The sequence below is a fragment of the Haliotis rufescens genome, unplaced genomic scaffold (assembly GCF_023055435.1).
Source record: "Haliotis rufescens isolate VD_foot unplaced genomic scaffold, xgHalRufe1.0.p SCAF_6, whole genome shotgun sequence".
NCBI classification, from domain to species: domain Eukaryota; kingdom Metazoa; phylum Mollusca; class Gastropoda; order Lepetellida; family Haliotidae; genus Haliotis; species Haliotis rufescens.
In genome coordinates, this window is record NW_025964334.1 from 50,348,995 (window position 1) to 50,370,239 (window position 21,245).

Below are 21,245 nucleotides of genomic sequence, written 5' to 3' on the forward strand. Positions count from 1 at the left end.
ACTCGTTGACTTCCGGTTTGTTTGTTGACATCAAGCCCATCAAAGCCAGTACAATTTGTTGCATGCCTTTACGAACAGTGGTGTGTACTCCTGAAGCGCAATATGGTGCACAAAACGTGTGGATACGGCGACTGCAGAAGCGATAGTCGAAAAGAAAATTTAGACAATGTGACATTTATTTCATTTCCACGAGACACTGGCAAAAATCACGAGAAATGTCTCCGATGGATAACACTATCTGGACGCATTGACCTGACACCCGAACGCGTCAACAGATACACCTATGTCTGCTCTAAGCATTTTGTCGGGGGCAATGGTCCAACTGACGAATATCCAGACCCAGTTCAGTTTCCAGGCAAAATATCAAGAATACCCAGAGGTATTCATGGAAATATGCGCGTAGCACCGCACCATGCGATTCAAAAGGCGGCCAAGAAAGCAAAGACATTCACAGTAACATCTGCAGCTCAGCTCAACAATCTACAAAATGCTAATTACTTCAGTCTAGTCAAGCAAGAGCCAGGCTACTCAGACTTCACCTCGGGGCAGCAGGGCAGTGATACAACTAGAAACCAAACTAAGTCAATCAAGTTAGTAGTACGTCAGTCCTGATTTCTAATGGGTACAATGAAGCCATAAATTATTCATTTGATGCCCTGATTAATCCCATTTTGTTTTGGGCGTTGCAAGTTTATCATCCTCTCATTAAAAATCTGGGGAGTAGTGCACTTTACCGGGCGCACTTTTTCAGATCCAATTAGCGCTGTGGGGACTCGAACGGGCTTCGCCGGCTCATCGGCTCTGCTAATTAATGCGTTAATTAGCCGACGCTCTACCACTGGACCCCAGGCGCTATCACATGTAATCAGTGCTCTTTTAGTGGGTCATTAGAATCCCCATTTACATGCATGCGTAATTATGTGACGTCACAGTCTGCTGTCCCATTCATTTTTTCTTGAAACTACACCCACCAATGGGATTAACCGGATTAACACTTGAAAAGGTAAGAATTTATGGCTAACGCTTGCCCAGCAAGCTAACCCTAAGACCAAAAACGGGTGTTGCATCGTAAAGACGTGTTAGTTTCCCTAAGACTGAGAACGGGTGTTGGATCGTAAAGATGTGTAAGTTTCCCTAAGACCGAAAACATGCGTTGGATCGTGAAGCGAGAGTCACCAGAGCGTGAGGCACGGTATCGGTATAACGAGACAGTGGCACTATAGCGCGGTAATTGAGCGGATGGTAGAGCTGTGTTTTTGTCTGTGTTTTTATCTATAATTTAATCAATCTGTTTCAAATTAATCCATGTCAGTGAGTGTCTGCCCAGACTGCAGATGGTCAGTTGCTTGATCCCCAGTCTCATCACACCAAAAGACGCTGAAAATAAAAGATGGTACTTGGTGTTACCCTTCCTGGCGCTTGGCCTTTGGGGGGATAAAACAAGGACTGGTTGGCTCAGTTTACTGTGTCTGAGTGGGGTATCCATGTGAAAATTTTAGCATAGCACTCATGTAGGCTAGCACTCAAAAACCAGCAGGAGTCCAGACTTGTATACAAAGCCTCACACACACAGACACTGCTATATAACGACAATATCTTAACACGACATGAGACTCCATTTCACCTAACTTCATTACCTTCTGTGAGGGGGTTAAACAGTTAAGACAAATACTCATTTCTCTTACAGCCCTGTGGATGTCCTCGAGTTATGATTTATTACACATGCAACAGCATAGACTGGATATGTTAGATGAGCAAATCAAATAGCACACTTTCAGATTAGTGATCCCCCAACTTCAAACTATTAAATCTCCATGAAACACTAACTTTGGCTTGTTCGTCTGGTTTGAGTAATGAAATAATTCTAGAGTTTAAAATAATTGACTGTTCGAGACAGTCTGTTTTGTTGATGGACGGTCAGTTTTGAAAAGTTGAACATCCGATGGTCAGGAGTTAAAGTTACAAAGTTAACAGTCCACGAGTTTACTGTTATTTTCAGAGAACGACATTAAACAGTACTTTTAAAAAAATCTTATGTTTACCCTTTTGTTATTTTTGTTTGTTAGTCTAGAAAATTCTGGACTGGCAACATTTCATCTTGTCTGGTAATTTTGCAATGTTGCTAGTCTGGTTGTCTGACTGAAATTTGAGGGAATTTTGCACACTGAATAATTCACTTTATAACTTTTTAATATTCAGGTTTTTAGTGAAAGACTGGGGGAGTTGTGTGGAGTCTGACTGTGGACTAACATCTGGGTATGTTGACGACGATCACCCGAAGGACATCATGATGCAGATGTTCGACATGTGGAAGGAACAGAAGATGTGTGATGCAGCGTTCATTGTCCAGGGGACGAAGGTTCCAGTGAGTCATTACATCTTATTTGAGTTTATTTATTATAAACCGCCTCCGTGGTCTAGTGGTAGAGCGGTCCGCCCGGATAGTGGAAGATCCGGGGTTCGATCCCCAGGCCATGTCATACCAAGAGACGTTAAAAGATGGTACTTGTTGTTATCCTGTCTGGCGCTCGGCATTAAGGGGCTAAAACAAGGACTGGTCGGCTCAGAGTCACTATACTGTGTCTGAGTGGGATATTCATGTTAAACTGCAACATGGTATCTCAGTGAGCTAGCACTATAAATCGGCATCAGTCCGGACTAGTACAAGCAGCCACACAAACACACACACGTACATGCACGTCGCTATATAAGTGCAATAATCTTGGACGCGACATTAAACCCCATTTCACCTCACCTCACCTTATTTATTATAAACTATTAAAAGATGTGGGTTTTTTCATATTTGTACCTGCCAGAGCTGCAAACTTAATACAACCTCAGTTTGAAAGTTTTTTGTTGGTGACAGAACTATTTCTAGACAAGTTTAAACAGTTTATTAGTGGTTGAGTTGGTCAGTGGTTATGGGTGAGCTCATCAAGCTGAAAATCGGGCTGCAATTCCCCACATGGCTGTATTAAGCTCGTTTTGGGTGTCCCATTCTGTGACTTTGCTGAGATTTTATTCAATGTGGCGTATGAAAATAGAGTGGCAAGTGAAGCGAAACTGAATACTAGATAAAAAGGCCTTATTCTTATCATGGTTATAAATAGAAATCTTGTAATACCTGAAAAATCATGTTTGACTAAAGTTGGAAGAACATGATACATGACACTTTTTATGGATAACAACTTTTTTTTCTTTGTAACAACATTCCAGAGCTACTTCTTGCTCCTTCATCAGGTGAACATGGCAAAGGGCAAGAATTAGCTCTGAAATGTTGTTACAAAGTGAGTGAGTGAGTATGGTTTTACGCTGCTTTTAGCAAAATTCCAGCAATATCACGATAAGTGACACCGGAAATGGGCTTCACACATTGTACCCATGTCAGGAAAAACCCAACGGGGTGATGAATAAACGAGTGAAATAATAATAGCTACCCAATGAAAAATGTAATGACCCAATTAAAATAGAAACCTTCGAGTAAAAACTCAATTGCTCAAAAAGTTATCTGGAGCTCTGATTCTCGGTGCCGATTGAATGCCTCTGAGCTGGTGTAGGTAAGTCCCTGACCATGCTGACCTGCAGCCTTGTGACAAGTACTGGTAGTCATGGTGATAGGTTGGCATGTATAAATGGGATCAAATTGCCTATTTTTTAGATCTATTTAATATAACAAAACAAATCCTAATATGTGATACTTTTGTTTCCTGCTCTTTTTGAAAAACATCAATCTCATTAAAATCAGATCATAGTTTTCACTACCGCTAAACAAAGATCTGAGGACATCCCATTACGGGTCACGTCAGAACGGCCTTTCGCGAATTTTGACCGACCAATGAAATGACTGACAAGAAATTGACATTAGCCAATCAGAAGGCAGCTTTCTCGAGCTTTACGACACTAGTTTCACACTGGCGACTACGCTTTGAAACATATTTTGATGTATTCTCGCTTAAAAAAACAAAAACTGAAAATGGCTGGAATGGCTTCTAGATGGCCTAGATTGCATGGATATAATCATAAAACCCGTAACTGTCGTTCGGAATACCCTGTGTTAAATATTTCATGGTTGCATGTTTAGAAAACACATTCCGACTGTCACTTTCATGACCTGGTAAGCGACGCTCTGATTGGTTGGATGAAAGGTCATTCTGACGTGACCCTTAATGGGATGTCCTCAGATCTTTGTTTAGCATAGCGAGAAGTAAGATCTGATTTTAATGAGATTGGAAAAACATCTTCATCATGTTCATTTTGAAAATATAGTTCATATGTTTTACAGTTTCACCGCTTGATGATGTCAGCATGTAGTTCCCACATGAAGACAGTGCTGGACAGGGAGGACCTGACATCCAGTGTGGACATCCAGATGCCAGACTCAGTCTCCATAGAGGGGATGTACTGCTTCCTGCACTACATCTACACCGGCTCCCTCAGCCTCACCATAAACACCGCACAGGCGGTCCTCAAGATAGCCACCATCCTCCGGGTCACCAAAGTGCAGCATCACTGTAAACAGTACATAGAGAACATCGCGGGCAAGCTGGGCCTCAACCCGACTCCCACCCAGCCTGTCAGGTTTACTGTGTCTCGGGAAGAAGAAGCTGTTGTAGGACGATCAGAGGATAGAAGGACCGTTGTTATCCCTGATCCCAGTGCTTCGGAACCTGCTGGGGACCTTCCGAGGAATTTTTGTTCTGAATCTGGAACAGTCTCCTTGGAGACCCATTGTGATAGGGTTGCTGATGCGGGTAATGGAAGAAGTGTGTCAGATCATGTCAATGTAATGGACACTGCAGGAGCTGACTTCTCGTCTTCTGATACCAGTTTGCTTACCTGTATGAAGAACAGGGCTTCACTGCCTGCTAATATGATCTCACAGAGACACTGCATGGCCTCCAACTTTACAGTGTCTAGTGGGCGTCAGTTCTGTCACCTGGAGCAACCAGGTCAAAACAGTCCGTCCTCAGCCGAGGTCTGTCAGTCGGATTGTTACCATGGTAACACAGGTCCGAGCTCCATCTGCTCAGGGCAGTGGTCAAGCAAGATGACCGACTCGGGGGTTCAAGGGATCCCATGTGTTGAGGAAGGGGAAGAAACAGACATGGTTGGTTCTGATACGGAGACATTTATTAAGCAAGAACCAGGTCATGACAGTGATTTGGAACCCTGTGTTTTCTTTGAGGAGCAACCCTAATGATTTCAGGACACACACAGTTGGAAGTTCATGAACAATTTCTGTCTTTTTGTTTTTTTACCTTTTAGTACATACACATCTCACAACATTGATATACACAATAATTATTGTCAACTAATTTGTTGTCAAGGTGTTCTTGTCATTATATCACATGCTGATGGTAACATAACCCAGTTTCGTTTCCAGCCCTGTTAGAAGTGGATTTTGCATATATATACTTCTCAAAAGAGGTTACAGAACACCCGATTTTCTCACTTGATATGGCCTGGCATGACACATTAACTATAGTCATATGAAAAAAACTGAGTGTTCTGTAACTTCTTGTGAGTAATATATTGTAAATGTTTCTTGAAATCATGTACACAGACAATGTACAAATGGTGACATGGAAATGCTTTTTAAAATCTTTCAACATTTCCTGGTGTTGTGATTTTCTTCTGCTGCAACATACATGTACCATACTATAGACACATTTAGCAACCACACTGGACACATATAGCAACCACACTGTACACCTATAGCAACCACACTGGACACATATAGCAACCACACTGGACGCGTATAGCAACCACACTGGACACTAAAACATGAAAATGTGTTGACACTTTCGTTTCTAAGCCATATTAGAACTTGCTGTTTTTGATAAAAGTGTGTTTCCGTTTTCGGAGTTTCCCTTATTGTGGTTATTGTAGTGCTTACTCTGTTCCAAATTACTTCATTACAGTATCAATGGCACAGTTATTACCAATCATAATGACATGGTTAAAAGAGTTCTTTGTACCTGGTGGGCAGACTTTTGTTTTAAAATAAATAATGAACCTTCACACAAGTAGACTGGACAAACAGATGTTTGTTTTTTAGGCTGGAATATTTTACGAGTGACCAATGGCACACTTGAAAACCAACACATTTCACTGTAATACCGTGGTGCAGAGGATAGAGTGTCTGCCCATAGAAGTGGAAGGTCGGGTGTTTTATCCCCGGCCGGGTCATACCAAAAGACGTTAAAAGATGGTACTTGTTGTTACCCTGCGTCGCGCTCGGCATTAAGGGGCTAAAACAAGGCCTGGTCGGCTCGGAGTCAGTATACTGTGTCTGAGTGGGGTATTCATGTTAAACTGCGGCATGGTATCTCAGTGAGCTAGCACTATACATCGACAACAGTCAGAACTAGTACAAGCAGCCACACACGCACACGCACACACACACACACACACACACACACGTGCATGCACGTCGCTATATGAGTGCAATTATCTTTTATCTGAAGTCCGAATAACAGACCCCCGAATTCCGAGTTCCAAAAGGGTATTGGAAGCCTAAAAAATGGGTTGACTTCTATAGCGATCCGTGTAACACATTGAACCTGGGCCTTTATCCACTTGGCTACACTATCGTCCCGGGACCACACCGTGAGAGCGCATTACGCCAACCTAGTCGTTCTACTAACCTATTATAATTTTGAATTCAGGCAACGGTAAGGCTGTCTCTATTCTTTCCTAAGTTTCCAATCTCCCGCCTGCTCTGAATTTTCATTCCGACGTGAAATACAAAATTATCTTAAATTTCTCCGCCGATGTGGACAATTTTGCCCTGATACTATAAACAAACACTATACTACCATTGTACACTCATAAAAACACCAGGTCAGCTTAATCTTTCTTCAGCTATTTTTATTAAACATTCGTTTCCGAAGCAAAGCAACTCGATCAACGTCATAAAGTTTATGAAACAATGGTCCTAAGTGTTTTTACGAAAGCCCATTAGGACCATATTGGTATTTTGTTTTTTTCTCTTTTAAAAGCCGTAATTACGAGAGAAAAAGTCGTAATAACGACTTTTCAAAACTCGTAATTACGAGAATGAAGTCGTCATTATGAAAAGAAAAGTCGTAATTACGAATTTTTTTTCTCGTAATTACGACTTTATTCCCGTTATTACGACTTTTAAAAGAGAAAAAAATATTACTAATATGGTCGTAATGGGCTTTCGTATGTTTTAAACTTTACAATGTCAAGTAATTACACAATTCGTGAAAAACAGGGGTTTTTTTTGTTTAAAAAATAGTTTTTAATTCCATTTCGCCCGCTCGATCTCTTGCTGGTTGAGGTCGGAGATAAGGAACACATAAAACGATATGGACATACAGATACAAGACAGGCTGACATTTCACGTGTGGAACAATCTACTAAAGTTAACAATACGATAACCTTCGTTCAATTTCACATTTGTTTTATTTGTCTTTTATCTTCGAGCCAGCACCATCAACATTCTGGATTAAACACATGGCGTCCATTATTCAGCCTGATTAAATATTTGGGTGTTCATTAATTTACATGAACATTCAACATCAGAAAATGAACCTAGTGAGAAATCAGCTATTTTCGTCACAAAGTAATCTTTCCGGGGCAAGGGAGTTAACTGACTTAAAACTGGACTTTTATGGTCAGTTAACTCCCTTGCCTCAAGAAGATGTCACATATTACATTCCCACAACAATTGTAACCTAACATGTATCACCATATGTTACCAAAATAAACTGCCGGGCAAGAGAATGATTACATTCATACACTTGAAAACATGGATTTGACCAAAAACTACAATCGTTATCCTTACGTTACTTGAGTGGAACAGTCACCAAATACTCAAAACTTATATGTAATAAAAGTCAACTTCTAAAAATGACATAGCGTACGACTCTGTAGACACTGAGGCACATACTAAACAACATGTGAAAGCTACGCCGTGACCATGAAAACCAAGGACAGGGTTTCTGTGCATTTTATTATATTATATGGTCTCTGATGGGGAGTATGCAACCCCATCCGTTTGTGCTGTCTGAGAAGGTTTTGCATTCACCTTATACTCTCTGATCCTACCAGGTTCCCACTGACCCGCTGGGTGAACAGGTATACATGTTTTCATGTTTGTGTAATGGACCTTTACCTTGATTTTTAAAAATTATTTCGTTTACTTGAAATAGGGACGGGTGTGGTTATCCTTGAGATACACTGGCATTGGGGTGTTTTTCTTATTAATTTAATTTGAAAAATGTAAGTGGGAAAACAAACCTAAGGAATATATTGATGGACAGATATGAAATAGATAGATCATATACCATAACACTACATATCCTCGTTTGATAAAAGGCTTTATTTATAAGAGAAAACGATATGGTTTGGCACGGTTAAAGTAGTCCGGATGTATGTGATATCTTTGGCCAATTGTAACAAGCTTTTCCATTGGGAAAGTGCTGTTAAGTCAGCCAATCGCTATTTCAATAGCAAATACGACGATGGATTCCATTTTGTTTACATCATGGCCGTCGTGATTTGTTTTATCGGCTCGATTGGTGACTTTGTTTTGTGTTTGAGTTGTAAGTGTAATATCGGATGCAATTACAAATATTTAGTTCTACTTCCTTGTTGAGAAGATGTATTATAACCTAGTTGTTGAGTTGTCAGGGCTAAAATTAACCTAAATCGACTCGAAAATAGGCCTAGAGCTCAGGTCGACTCTATTTTCGGAATTTGTCATCACAGCTCACAAGGACGATGTGTCATTTCCCTCACTAAAGCGTGTACTGTAGTAATCACACCGCTACCCAAGCAGAACCATATTGTTAAAAAAAAATATGCTGATCGCTGTCGCTTGCATTCTACCTGTCGTAATTAAAAACAATAAGATTCTTGCCACAAACACAGGGACTGTCATGCAGCTAGCCTGTGAATCTCAGTCAAATACAGATGCACGATATTATTTGCCATATTTCCTCTATTAGACCCATCCTCCAGTTAATGCCGACCCTTAGTAGACAGTGGTCATATGCTCTGTCCACAAAATAGACACCTGTTCTCTAATACTGTGATATGCTGCCTTATTGCTGGTGATTAGTTATGGTTGCTCTCTGAAGGTGTACCCCTTGTATGACTGTAGGGCGAAACCGCATTATCAGTGTTTCGAGAAGGGAGCTATTTCCGCTTGCCAAATCGAAAGTTTGAGGTGGGCCCACAGAGCTCCAGATAACTTTTTGAGCAATTGAGTTTTTACTCAAAGGTTTCTATTTTAATTGGGTTGTTACATTTTTCATTGTGTAACCAATATCTTTTCAACTCATCTATTCTTCACTCTAATGGATTTTTCCAAAATGTGTTAACATTCTGAGATTAAAAAAATATATGCAATGATATTTTAGTTGTAATATACTTGTTCTAAATGTAGGCTTGACTCGGAAAGTAAATGAGCTCGTAATTGTGTTTTGGAAATTATTTCCGTTGCACGCATGCTGGGTGCTTCATTGGGTATTTTCGTATGCTGTTTTCAAGCAATTGAGTTCTCCATTTAATGAATGCATTTCTGTACTCAAGTTAATTGAAAGTATTTGGGTTTTGAATTGTTTTGGCGGGCAGGCGGCAGGAGTTATTTCGGACACTGAATAGATGCTGTGTCAGCAGCTTGCATGAAATTAATGGATGCCCTGGAATCTAATGGAGGCAATTTCAATTTGTTAGAATGAAAAGTCAATAGACACATCATTAAAAAAAAAATTACTGTAAAAATGGGTGGGTATCATATGTATAGAATTAGTCATGTTATGAATTTTGAATGACTTTTTTCTGACTGTTTCAGGTAAACAACGTCATTAGACGATTTAACAGGTCACAAAATGGACAAGTATGAAACTATCAAGCGTCTTGGCTCGGGGGCATGTGGTGCTGTGTACCTGGTCAGACATAAGGACACAAAGAGGTAAGTCAGTAGAGAATTATTTACATGTTTACTGATAAAATATATGTGTCTAGCAGATGTGCAGTGATGAACTGATTATTTTCTCACAAGAGAATAATTTTATTCAAACCTTTTTTTAGATGAAGATGTTAATGAGTAAAGTAATGACTTTATGGGCTATCCACATGGTATACCTAGTGAAGCATTTGAACTAGCCAATAATATTTGATTTATCTACAAATGTAATTGTGAAGGCTGATGTTCAGCAGGTACCCGGGTCAGGTAATTGGAGGTCGGGTACCCAGGTCAGGTAATAGGGACCTGGTACCCGGGTCAGGTAATAGGGGCTTGGTGCCTGTGTCAGGTAATGGGGGCCTGGTACCTGGGTCAGGTAATGGTCAGGTAAAAGGGACCTGGTACCCAGGTCAGGTAATAGGGGCCTGGTACCCGTGTCAGGTAATATGGGCCTAGTACCCGGGTCAGGTAATATGGGCCTGGTACCCGGGTCAGGTAATATGGGCCTGGTACCCGGGTCAGGTAATAGGGGCCTGGTACCCAGGTCAGTTAATAGAGGCCTGGTACCCAGGTCAGGTAATAGGGGCCTGGTACCCAGGTCAGGTAATAGGGGACCGTGTACCCGGGTCAGGTAATAGGGGGCCGGGTACCCTGGTCTGGTAGTAGGCGGTCGGGTCAGGTAATAGGTGGTCAGGTACCCGGTTTATTATCCCCCGCCACGAAGTGGAAGGGGGATATAGGAATGGGTGCTGTCCGTCCTTCTGTCACATTTCATTTCCGGAGCAGATCTTGAAAACCATACCATATTTCTTCACCAAACTTGGCACATAGATAGATCTAGTGGTGAACTAGTGCCTTTTGATAGTTTGGGATTTAAAAAAAAAATATTTTTCGAGTTTCCATGGCAACGACTTTGATTTAGACTGAAAATGGCGGTAGTCCTCGTTTCAGGAGCAGATCTTGAAAACCGTACCATATTTCTTCACCAAACTTAACACATAGATAGATCTAGTGGTGAACCGGTGCCTTTTGATAGCTTGGGATTTAAACAAAAAATTATTTTTTGAGTTTCAATGGCAACGACTTTGATTTAGACTGAAAATGGCGGTAGTCCTCGTTTCCGGAGCAGATCTTGGAAACCGTACCATATTTCTTCACCAAACTTAACACATAGATAGATCTAGTGGTGAACTGATGCCTTTTGATAGTTTGGGATTTAAAAAAACATTATTTTTCGAGTTTCCATGGCAACGACTTTGATTTAGACTGAAAATGGCGGTAGTCCTCGTTTCCGGAGCAGATCTTGAAAACCGTACCATATTTCTTCACCAAACTTAACACATAGATAGATCTAGTGGTGAACTGGTGCCTTTTGATAGTTTGGGATTTAAAAAAACATTATTTTTCGAGTTTCCATGGCAACGACTTTGATTAAGACTGAAAATGGCGGTAGTCCTCGTTTCCGGAGCAGATCTTGAAAACCGTACCATATTTCTTCACCAAACTTAACACATAGATAGATCAAGTGGTGGACTGGTGCCTTTTGATAGTTTGGGTTTTTTAATTTTTTTTTATTTTTCGAGGAATATAGGAATGGGTGCTGTCCGTCCTTGTTTCCGGAGCAGATCTTGAAAACCGTACCATATTTCTTCACCAAACTTGGCACATGGATAGATCAAGTGGTGAACTGGTCCCTTTTGATAGTTTGGGATTTAAAAAAAAAATATTTTTTGAGTTTCCATGGCAACGACTTTGATTTAGACCGAAAATGGCGGTAGTCCTCGTTTCTGGAGCAGATCTTGGAAACCGTACCATATTTCTTCACCAAACTTAACACATAGATAGATCTAGTGGTGAACTGGTGCCTTTTGATAGTTTGGGATTTAAAAAAACATTATTTTTCGAGTTTCCATGGCAACGACTTTGATTAAGACTGAAAATGGCGGTAGTCCTCGTTTCCGGAGCTGATCTTGAAAACCGTACCATATTTCTTCACCAAACTGAGCACATAGATAGATCTAGTGGTGAACTGGTGCCTTTTGATAGTTTGGGATTTTAAAAAAACATTATTTTTCGAGGTTCCATGGCAACGACTTTGATTTAGACTGAAAATGGTGGTAGTCCTTGTTTCTGGAGCAGATCTTGAAAATCGTACCATATTTCTTCACCAAACTTGGCACATAGATAGATCAAGTGGTGGACTGGTGCCTTTTGATAGTTTGGGTTTTTAATTTTTTTTTATTTTTCGAGGAATATAGGAATGGGTGCTGTCCGTCCTTGTTTCCGGAGCAGATCTTGAAAACCACACCATATTTCTTCACCAAACTTGGCACATGGATAGATCTAGTGGTGAACTGGTGCCTTTTGATAGTTTGGGATTTAAAAAAAAAAAATTTTTCGAGTCTCCATTGCAACGACTTTGATTTAGACTGAAAATGGCGGTAGTCCTCGTTTCCGGAGCAGATCTTGAAAACCGTACCATATTTCTTCACCAAACTTAACACATAGATAGATCTAGTGGTGAACTGGTGCCTTTTGATAGTTTGGGATTTAAACAAAAAATTATATTTTGAGTTTCCATGGCAACGACTTTGATTAAGACTGAAAATGGCGGTAGTCCTCGTTTCCGGAGCAGATCTTGAAAACCGTACCATATTTCTTCACCAAACTTGGCACATAGATAGATCTAGTGGTGAACTGGTGCCTTTTGATAGTTTGGGATTTAAAAAAAACATTATTTTTCGAGTTTCCATGGCAACGACTTTGATTAAGACTGAAAATGGCGGTAGTCCTCGTTTCCGGAGCAGATCTTGAAAACCGTACCATATTTCTTCACCAAACTTAACACATAGATAGATCGAGTGGTCAAATGGTGCCTTTTGATAGTTTGGGATTTTAAAAAAATATATATTTTTCGAGGTTCCATGGCAACGACTTTGATTTAGACTGAAAATGGTGGTAGTCCTTGTTTCTGGAGCAGATCTTGAAAACCGTACCATATTTCTTCACCAAACTTGGCACATAGATAGATCAAGTGGTGGACTGGTGCCTTTTGATAGTTTGGGTTTTTAATTTTTTTTTTATTTTTCGAGGAATATAGGAATGGGTGCTGTCCGTCCTTGTTTCCGGAGCAGATCTTGAAAACCGTACCATATTTCTTCACCAAACTTGGCACATGGATAGATCTAGTGGTGAACTGGTCCCTTTTGATAGTTTGGGATTTAAAAAAAAATTATTTTTTGAGTTTCCATGGCAACGACTTTGATTTAGACTGAAAATGGCGGTAGTCCTTGTTTCCGGAGCAGATCTTGAAAACCGTACCATATTTCTTCACCAAACTGAGCACATAGATAGATCTAGTGGTGAACTGGTGCCTTTTGATAGTTTGGGATTTAAATTTTTTTTATTTTTCGAGTTTTCGAGTGTGATAGGCAAATGACATGTTGGTGAATAATTTGGAGGACTGTTTATGAGCGCAGGGCAGGCAGAGTTTCTAACATTGTAGTATTGACCCATGTTTAACCAACTATTCATGCACCTACATATGTAATACTTCACTTTCAGATTGTTTGCTTTAAAGAAGATAGATCTGGACGAAAGGAGAAAAACACGAACAAAAGAAGCAGTAATAAAGGAGGCCAGGTAACCATTTAGTTCTTTTGTCAGTAGAAACAAATATAATACTTCCAGCATTTTCAACTTCTAAAAAGATAGAATAGATTATTTTATGCAGTGAGTAAAATGGGGTGATAAAAACTGAATTTAAGAACTCTGCATGTTAAGATTTGATTTTGAAATAGCTGAATGTGATCATCCTATCATACATGTATCAGAAAGTATGATTGTTTTGTTTGTTTGTTTGTTTGCTTGTTTGTTTGTTGTTCAACGCAACTCTCAGCAGTATTCCAGCTAAATGATAGCGGTCTGTAAATAATCAAGTCTGCACCAGACAATCCAGTGATTGACATCATGAGCATTGATCTAGGTATTTGCAATACAATGACATGCATCAAAAGTCAGCCAGCCTGATCACATGATCCTGTTAGTCTTTGTTGCTGGAGACCTATTCTCCACCTAGATCTTCACGGGTCCGGAAAGTATTGTTTGTCTGGGACAATAATGCTTGTTACTGGCTTGTTTGTATCTCTTTAGACTCACATCAACAGTTGTTAAATTATCTTATAGCATATAATACAAAGGAGCTTGGAGACACTCATCTGCTGAAAGTGCAGTAATCTAGACCAACCTTATTGTACGTGAAGATCCGGGGTAGAATAGTTCTTCAGCAACCCATGCTTGCTGTAAAAGGCTACTATGCTTGTCGTAAGAGGCAACTAAGGGGATCGGGTGGTCAGGCTCGCTGACTTGGTTCATGCATGTCATCGATCCCAATTGCAGGGATCAATGCTCATGTTCTCAATCACTGGATTGTCTGGTCCAGACTCGATTACTTACAGACTGCTGTCATATAGCTGGAATATTGCTGAGTGTGGCATTGAACACTGAGTGTGGTGTTAAACAACAAACAAAACAAAAAGCCAACTACTAAAGACTTGCAATGGATAGACTGGATATATTTGTTTCAGGGTCTGTACATCTCCCCGAAGCAAGAGAGTTAACTGACTGTAAAAGTCCAGTTTCCACCCTTGCCGAACTAGGCGTTAAGGAGTTACATTTTGGCTGGACTAACGAGTCTATGCATAGTCCAATCAAAATTAGCAACCGCCAACTTGTTGTCAACAAATATTTTCCAACTCTTTTCATGTTTTTAATCAAGGTGCTCACGCAATTTGATGCACTTCGCGATGTAAAACCCCTTTTATTACACTATAGAACTTGATTATCGATCAGATCGTCTTGACTTGGCGCTGCCATTTTGTTTGATACAAATGCAAGTGATACGAGAGGTGGAATCTGATTGGTCCATAGGAGAGGCTCAGAAGAGACATGACTCGTAATAACAACTGGTGGCGCTACGATCGAGCCCAGGAATTACAGCCTTGTTCGGCAAGAGTGGGAACTAGACTTTTAAAGATGGGGTCTGTATGGCAGACCGGTTGCCTTCCAGCATGTTGTATTTGTCTTTGTTAATCAAGCCTTCTTTTGTTTCTTCAGAATATTAGAGAAACTGAAGCACCCACATATTGTTGCCTTTCAAGAAAGCTTCTGTGATGAAGTAGAGGAATGTCTTGTTATAATACAGGTGAGAACACAATCTCATTAAAATCAGATCTTAGTTCTCGCTACCGCTAAACAAAGATTTGAGGACATCCAATTAGGGGTCACGTCAGAGCGTCGCTTACCAGATCATGAAAGTGACAGTTGGAATGTGATCTCTAGTCATGCAGCCTCGAAAACTTTAACACAGGGTATTCCGAACAATCGTTATGGGCTAAACGACTGAATCCATACAATCTAGACCATCTTTTAGCCATTCCAGAATGCTCTTTTGTTCAGGTTTCAAATTTTTAATCGAGAATTTGTGAACATATGTTTCGAAGCGTAGTCGCCAATTTGAAATTAGTGCAGTAAAGCACGAGAAAGCTGCCTTATGATTGGCTAATGTCGACTTCTTGTCAGTCATTCCATTCGTCGGTCAAAGTTCGCGCAAGGTCGGTCTGATGTGACCCATAATGGGATTTTCTTCAGATCTTTGTTTAGCAGTAGCGAGAACTAAGATCTGATTTTAATGAGATTGGTGAGAACATAGCCCGGTTCAAATGTAGCCCACCATAGTATGAATTAACAAGTATTTATATTATGCATTGTAGCAGGGTCACGTGGGGTTTTATGCGTCCCCCGTTAGGTTTTATTCCACTCTCTCATTGTATAAAACCTAACGAGGGACGCCTAAAACCCCATGCATCCCGAGTGATCCCGCCATGAATTTATCTTACCCGTATGTTTTAAAATGACATTATAAAGAATTAAAACAAATTCAAAATTAATGTAAACAGCTGTTCAATTGAGCTGGGGTTAATTTGTGATATGTTACATGACTCAAGTGACTTTCATTGATTGGGAAAAAGCGTGCGGATTTTTGCTTTGAAGCTGGGTAGAAGGGATTTATTCTGCCTCTCAGAAATCCATGTGCAGCCATATCCAAAGCGGGATACATAGTATTTTATCAAGATCATGTGGACCAATCAAATCACGTCATTTTGACATGGTGGTATGAAAATATTTATTGTGGAGATTTTATTTGGATTACAAAAACAGATAAATGCTTGATACTTAAGCTTGATACAATTATTCAATGATAATTATTAAGACTGCATAATACAAACTTCAACACTGTGTATTTATGATACAATCCAAGTGGGTCGGTTTAAGGAAATATTACATAAATAAGTGTATTTCTTTGAGTTTTACAATTAAGGAACAAAGATAAAAAGGTGGCATAGCTATGCTCAGACAAATAAATATTTCTGGTATGCACTGTTATTTGTTACTGTGTTACCTCCCTTGAAGAAGCATTCCTTTGATTATCAATGGTAGCTGAGCCTGTAGACTATGATATTATTCCCTGGAAAAGCCGAAAAGCCGACGGAAAGCACTATTCTGTTCTTTAAGAAAGAAAAAATAAAGGATGGTTCAATAGTGGAAGAAAAAATAGCAGCATGTTGATGGCAATATATTGCAACACGTATCACAATATGGAGCTAGGTATTGCAATATATTGCTATACAAATTCCAGGCAATAAACAGCCATAATAAATATGACATAATCATGAAAAGTATATTCTTTTAAGTAATATATAAACAAATTGATGACTCAGCATGCCTAATCTGTCAGGTTAGCCTTATGCTTTGCAGCTATGATGTAGATTTGATACTGTTTTATAGTGTGTCAACATCATTTATATTTTCTGGTATAATTATTATAATTACGCATGTTATATGACTATTTTGATTTATAACTAAAGAGAAAGTGACTTTTTGTCTATTTTCAGGACTATTGCGATGGGGGTACAATTGAAGATAAGATTCGAGAAGCAACAAAGGTATTTATAGTAATGAGTGAGTGAGTATTGTTGTATGCCGCTTTCAGCAATGTTACAGCAATATCACAGCGGGGGACACCAGAAATGGGCTTCACACATTGTACCCGTGTGGGGAATAGAACCCGGGTCTTCAGCATGATGAGCAAACGCTTTAACCACTAGGCTACTCCATCACCTCTTAAAGTAATGCTTTAAGTGTGCTAGTATTGTAGGGATTTATAAGGGGGTTGATCAGGTGATATATTGTATATTATTCTTTAAGGAACTGAAAACAATACATCTTCATATCAATGAGTGAATGAGTGGGGTTTAACGCCGCTTTTAACATTATTCCAGCCATATCAGGGCGTGTCAGCTTAATGTGGGAGGAAAGCCGCAAGTGATGCAGGTCTCTAACGTTTACCACTTCAGTGAAACCCATGAGCACGGGTATGGTGCTGACAAACCTAGAAACATAATCGGGGCGAACCGGGATTCGAACCCAAAATCATAGGTTTCCGGTGTGCCCAAGGGATGCAACTCTGCACAGCGAATCGCTGCACCTTAGACAACTGGGGCCATCCGTGCTCCCCATATCAATAAAATGTGGAAAAAGAAATATGAAATGAAGTTCATGTTACATATGATCGACATGACACTAAAACAGGGAGGACATGTGTGGACCAACAGTCATTGGCGCTCAAGTTCTCTGTACAGAGTTACGTCCCTTTCATTGGATCATAGCAAGCAGCTTCTCAGCTCATAACACCCTTGTTACACTCTCGGTAACATCACTACCGTCAGTGTGGGAGCGGCCATTACAAGAATCTTGAAATTTGCCCTCTAACACTAAATGTAGTAACGTTTATACTTTTGTTTATGTCTTTGGGAATGCCATTATTGTGAAGTTTGAAAACGTTTACAACTGGCCATATTTCCCAGATGAATTTAACTTCTTGTCTGATCAGATTGGTTTGAAATTGCAGACAACGTAATACATCACCGAACTCCCCCCTTACATTCTTACTAATTACATGATAGTTGAAATGATATAGAAATTCAAACTGACAAACAATGAAGACAGTTTAGGTGGGGTCAGAGTATTTGGCGTCATGACAGTCATCACTTGTTTGTAGGGGGCACGGGTGGCCCAGTCATCTAAGGCACTGCGATTCGCTGTGCAGAGTTGTGTCCCTTGGGCACGCCAGAAACCTATGATTGTGGGTTCGAATCCCAGTTCGCCCCGATTATGTTTCTAGGTTTGTCAGCACCATACCCGTGCTCTTGGGTTTCACCGAAGTGGTAAACGTCTAAGACCTGCATCACTTCGGGCTTTCCTCCCACATTAAGCTGACACGCCGCGATATAACTGTAATACTGTTAAAAGCGGTGTTAAACCCAACTCACTCACTCGCTTGTTTGTAAACATAAAGGTCAGTCGGTAGCGAGTTCAACTCCAAGCATGGTGGTAGCCACCTATCACAGTGGGGAGCTTTGACGGGTGGCAGCGGTAGTATAGAGAGCTGGCTATCTCTGTGAGGAGCTTTGACTGGTGGCAGTGGTAGTAAGGAGAGCTGGCTATCTCTGTGAGGAGCTTTGATGGGTGACAGCGGTAGTATAGAGAGCTGGCTATCTCTGTGAGGAGCTTTGACTGGTGGCAGCGGTAGTATAGAGAGCTGGCTATCTCTGTGAGGAGCTTTGACTGGTGGCAGTGGTAGTAAGGAGAGCTGGCTATCTCTGTGAGGAGCTTTGATGGGTGACAGCGGTAGTATAGAGAGCTGGCTATCTCTGTGAGGAGCTTTGACTGGTGGCAGCGGTAGTATAGAGAGCTGGCTATCTCTGTGAGGAGCTTTGACTGGTGGCAGCGGTAGTATAGAGAGCTGGCTATCTCTGTGAGGAGCTTTGACTGGTGGCAGCGGTAGTATAGAGAGCTGGCTATCTCTGTGAGGAGCTTTGACTGGTGGCAGCGGTAGACCTGGCTATCTCTGTGAGGAGCTTTGACTGGTGGCAGCGGTAGTATAGAGAGCTGGCTATCTCTGTGAGGAGCTTTGACTGGTGGCAGCGGTAGTATAGAGAGCTGGCTATCTCTGTGAGGAGCTTTGACTGGTGGCAGCGGTAGTATAGAGAGCTGGCTATCTCTGTGAGGAGCTTTGACTGGTGGCAGCGGTAGTATAGAGAGCTGGCTATCTCTGTGAGGAGCTTTGACTGGTGGCAGTGGTAGTATAGAGAGCTGGCTATCTCTGTGAGGAGCTTTGACTGGTGGAAGTGGTAGTACTGTCAAAAGCAGGTTTGGGCCTATAACCCCATCCATGCTCAGTCATTTGTTAAAACCAAACTGAAGTTACCTTAAGTCACATTTTTCTTTTAAGCAATGACTTTTCATATAAAAATTTTAATTTGCGTTCTTAATTTAGAGAAAATTAAGTCCTTAACGGTAGTGAAGTTCAGCCATGATGGGTATTACCTAACAAAAAAGCTACAAAAAATTACAATAATCTAAGTGATCATTATGAGTGAGTGAGTGAGTGAGTGAGTGAGTTGGGTTTAACGCCGCTTTTAACAGTATTCCAGTTATATCGTGGCGTGTCAGCTTAATGTTGGAGGAAAACCCGAAGTGATGCAGGTCTCAGACATTTACCACTTCTGTGAAACCCAAGAGCATGGGTATGGTGCTGACAAACCTAGAAACATAATCGGGGCGAACTGGGATTCGAACTCACAATCATAGGTTTCTGGCGTGCCCAAGGGACGCAACTCTGCACAGCGAATCGCGGTGCCTTAGACGACTGGGCCACCCGTGCCCCCGATCATTATGAAGAGACAAACAATTACTACATCAAAATATGTGATATGAATATATTATTTTCTCTTTTTTTCCAGGAGAAAAAGTATTTTGAAGAAAAGCAGATCATGGAGGTTGGTAGATTTGTATTCTTGAAATAGGATAACGTCAGAAAAATGTTATCACCTCTTTACCTCGAAATGAGCTGATAGTATGATGAAAGATTTCTCAACATGTGACATTGAGATCACTTTGAATGTAGCAGGTGTAACAGTGTTTCATGCATAGTAACATCAGATAATGCAACTTCAGTTTTAATCAAGGTATGCCTCTTTTCATTAGTGGTTCCTGCAGATTGTGATGGGGGTGCAGTATTTCCATTCCAAGAAGATTCTACACAGGTATGTCAATCATGTACTTTATGAAAATGAGCTCTCCATGGAGATTCCAGGGCGGAGTATGTCCACACTAGCCAGAACTGACTAACTATGTTCTCTCCGTGGGAATACCCGGTACCCAGTGCTTGTAGGAGCCACTAACAGGATCAGGTGGTCAGGCTCGCTGACTTGGTTGATGCCTGTCATTGGATCCCAATTGCATAGATTGATGCTGATCACGGGATTGTCTGGCCCAGATTTGGCTATTTATAGACTGCCATCATACAGCTGAAATATTGTTGAGTGCGGTGTTAAACAATCAACAAACAAACCTTTATCATATTTCTATAAAATTGGTAACTAGGGAAGGAGAAAGCGAGATGCATTTATGCTGATGTTTGTCAAACTGCTACTGTTTATCAGAAATACCAAGTGAATTTAGTTTACCCAACCATGGTTCAAATCTGGCAATGTATCGCTATTGTACCTACCATGGATTGTACTTGACCTTGATGTTGTGATTTAGTATTGTCAGTATAATTCATGTATGTATTCTCTGTCACAAGTTCCAAAACCTCTATCTTTGTCTTCTTTTTAAATGTTTGAAGTACTTAATTCTATTTTCCATTTCAGAGATTTGAAAACAGAGAATATTTTTCTGACAAAGAAAAATGTAGTAAAGATAGGTAAGGTGAAATATGATTATTAATTTATTATGGTAATTGCCTTGGGCTGCGATATTTTGTTACAGGGTTGACCAATATTTGTTTCATGGCGGTAAGGGGGCGGTCGGGTAGCCTAGTGGTTAAAGCGTTCGCTCATCACACCGAAGACCCAGGTTCGATTCCCGACATGGGTACAATGTGTGAAGCCCATTTCTGGTGTCCTCCGCTGTGATATTGCTGGAATATTGCTGAAAGCGGCGTAAAAAAACCAACTCACTCACTTCATGGCGGTAAGAATAATATAGTTGTATGTCCAAGGGATATAAAATATAATAAAAGAAATATGCTGAAATGCATGTGGTCCTGTGCACAGCGCACAGCGCACAACGCACAGATAACAAATCAGATGAAGTTAAGCAACCTCGGTCTCGGAGAGTTGATTGGTGACCGCGTTCAGCAGCTTGACTCCTGAGTTTCTAGGGCTTGATAAACTTGATG

General features: G+C 40.6%; 2 protein-coding genes across 3 annotated transcripts in view; both read left to right on the forward strand.

The window, feature by feature from the left end:
• Positions 1-5,613, forward strand: LOC124112163. The gene is made up of 3 exons (XM_046472153.2): positions 1-590; positions 2,200-2,365; positions 4,283-5,613. Exons 1-3 carry the CDS (start codon positions 103-105, stop codon positions 5,195-5,197), a joined length of 1,569 nt encoding a protein of 522 aa, XP_046328109.1. The 5' UTR covers positions 1-102; the 3' UTR covers positions 5,198-5,613.
• Positions 5,614-8,492: 2,879 nt separating this feature from the next.
• LOC124112164 (serine/threonine-protein kinase Nek5-like) overlaps positions 8,493-21,245 on the forward strand; it is a 35,860-nt gene continuing 23,107 nt past the window's right edge. For both annotated transcript variants that reach the window (XR_007218744.1, XM_046472154.2), the window contains exons 1-8: positions 8,493-8,573; positions 9,827-9,946; positions 13,505-13,582; positions 15,056-15,143; positions 16,894-16,944; positions 19,804-19,839; positions 20,048-20,106; positions 20,716-20,768. Coding sequence is in view for 1 of the 2 variants with exons in the window: in XM_046472154.2 (XP_046328110.2) it covers positions 9,864-9,946; positions 13,505-13,582; positions 15,056-15,143; positions 16,894-16,944; positions 19,804-19,839; positions 20,048-20,106; positions 20,716-20,768 (448 nt within the window). In the remaining variant the exon portion in view is untranslated. The remainder of the gene's footprint in view (positions 8,574-9,826; positions 9,947-13,504; positions 13,583-15,055; positions 15,144-16,893; positions 16,945-19,803; positions 19,840-20,047; positions 20,107-20,715; positions 20,769-21,245) is intronic.

What these genes read in the sequence shown, in the direction of transcription:
- LOC124112163 (XM_046472153.2), top strand. Translation starts at nt 103, where the DNA reads ATGGTGCACAAAACGTGTGGATACGGCGACTGCAGAAGCGATAGTCGA. An exon ending in AACCAAACTAAGTCAATCAA is followed by an intron (nt 591 to 2,199) that starts GTTAGTAGTACG and finishes TTTAATATTCAG; the next exon opens with GTTTTTAGTGAAAGACTGGG. An exon ending in TCCAGGGGACGAAGGTTCCA is followed by an intron (nt 2,366 to 4,282) that starts GTGAGTCATTAC and finishes TATGTTTTACAG; the next exon opens with TTTCACCGCTTGATGATGTC.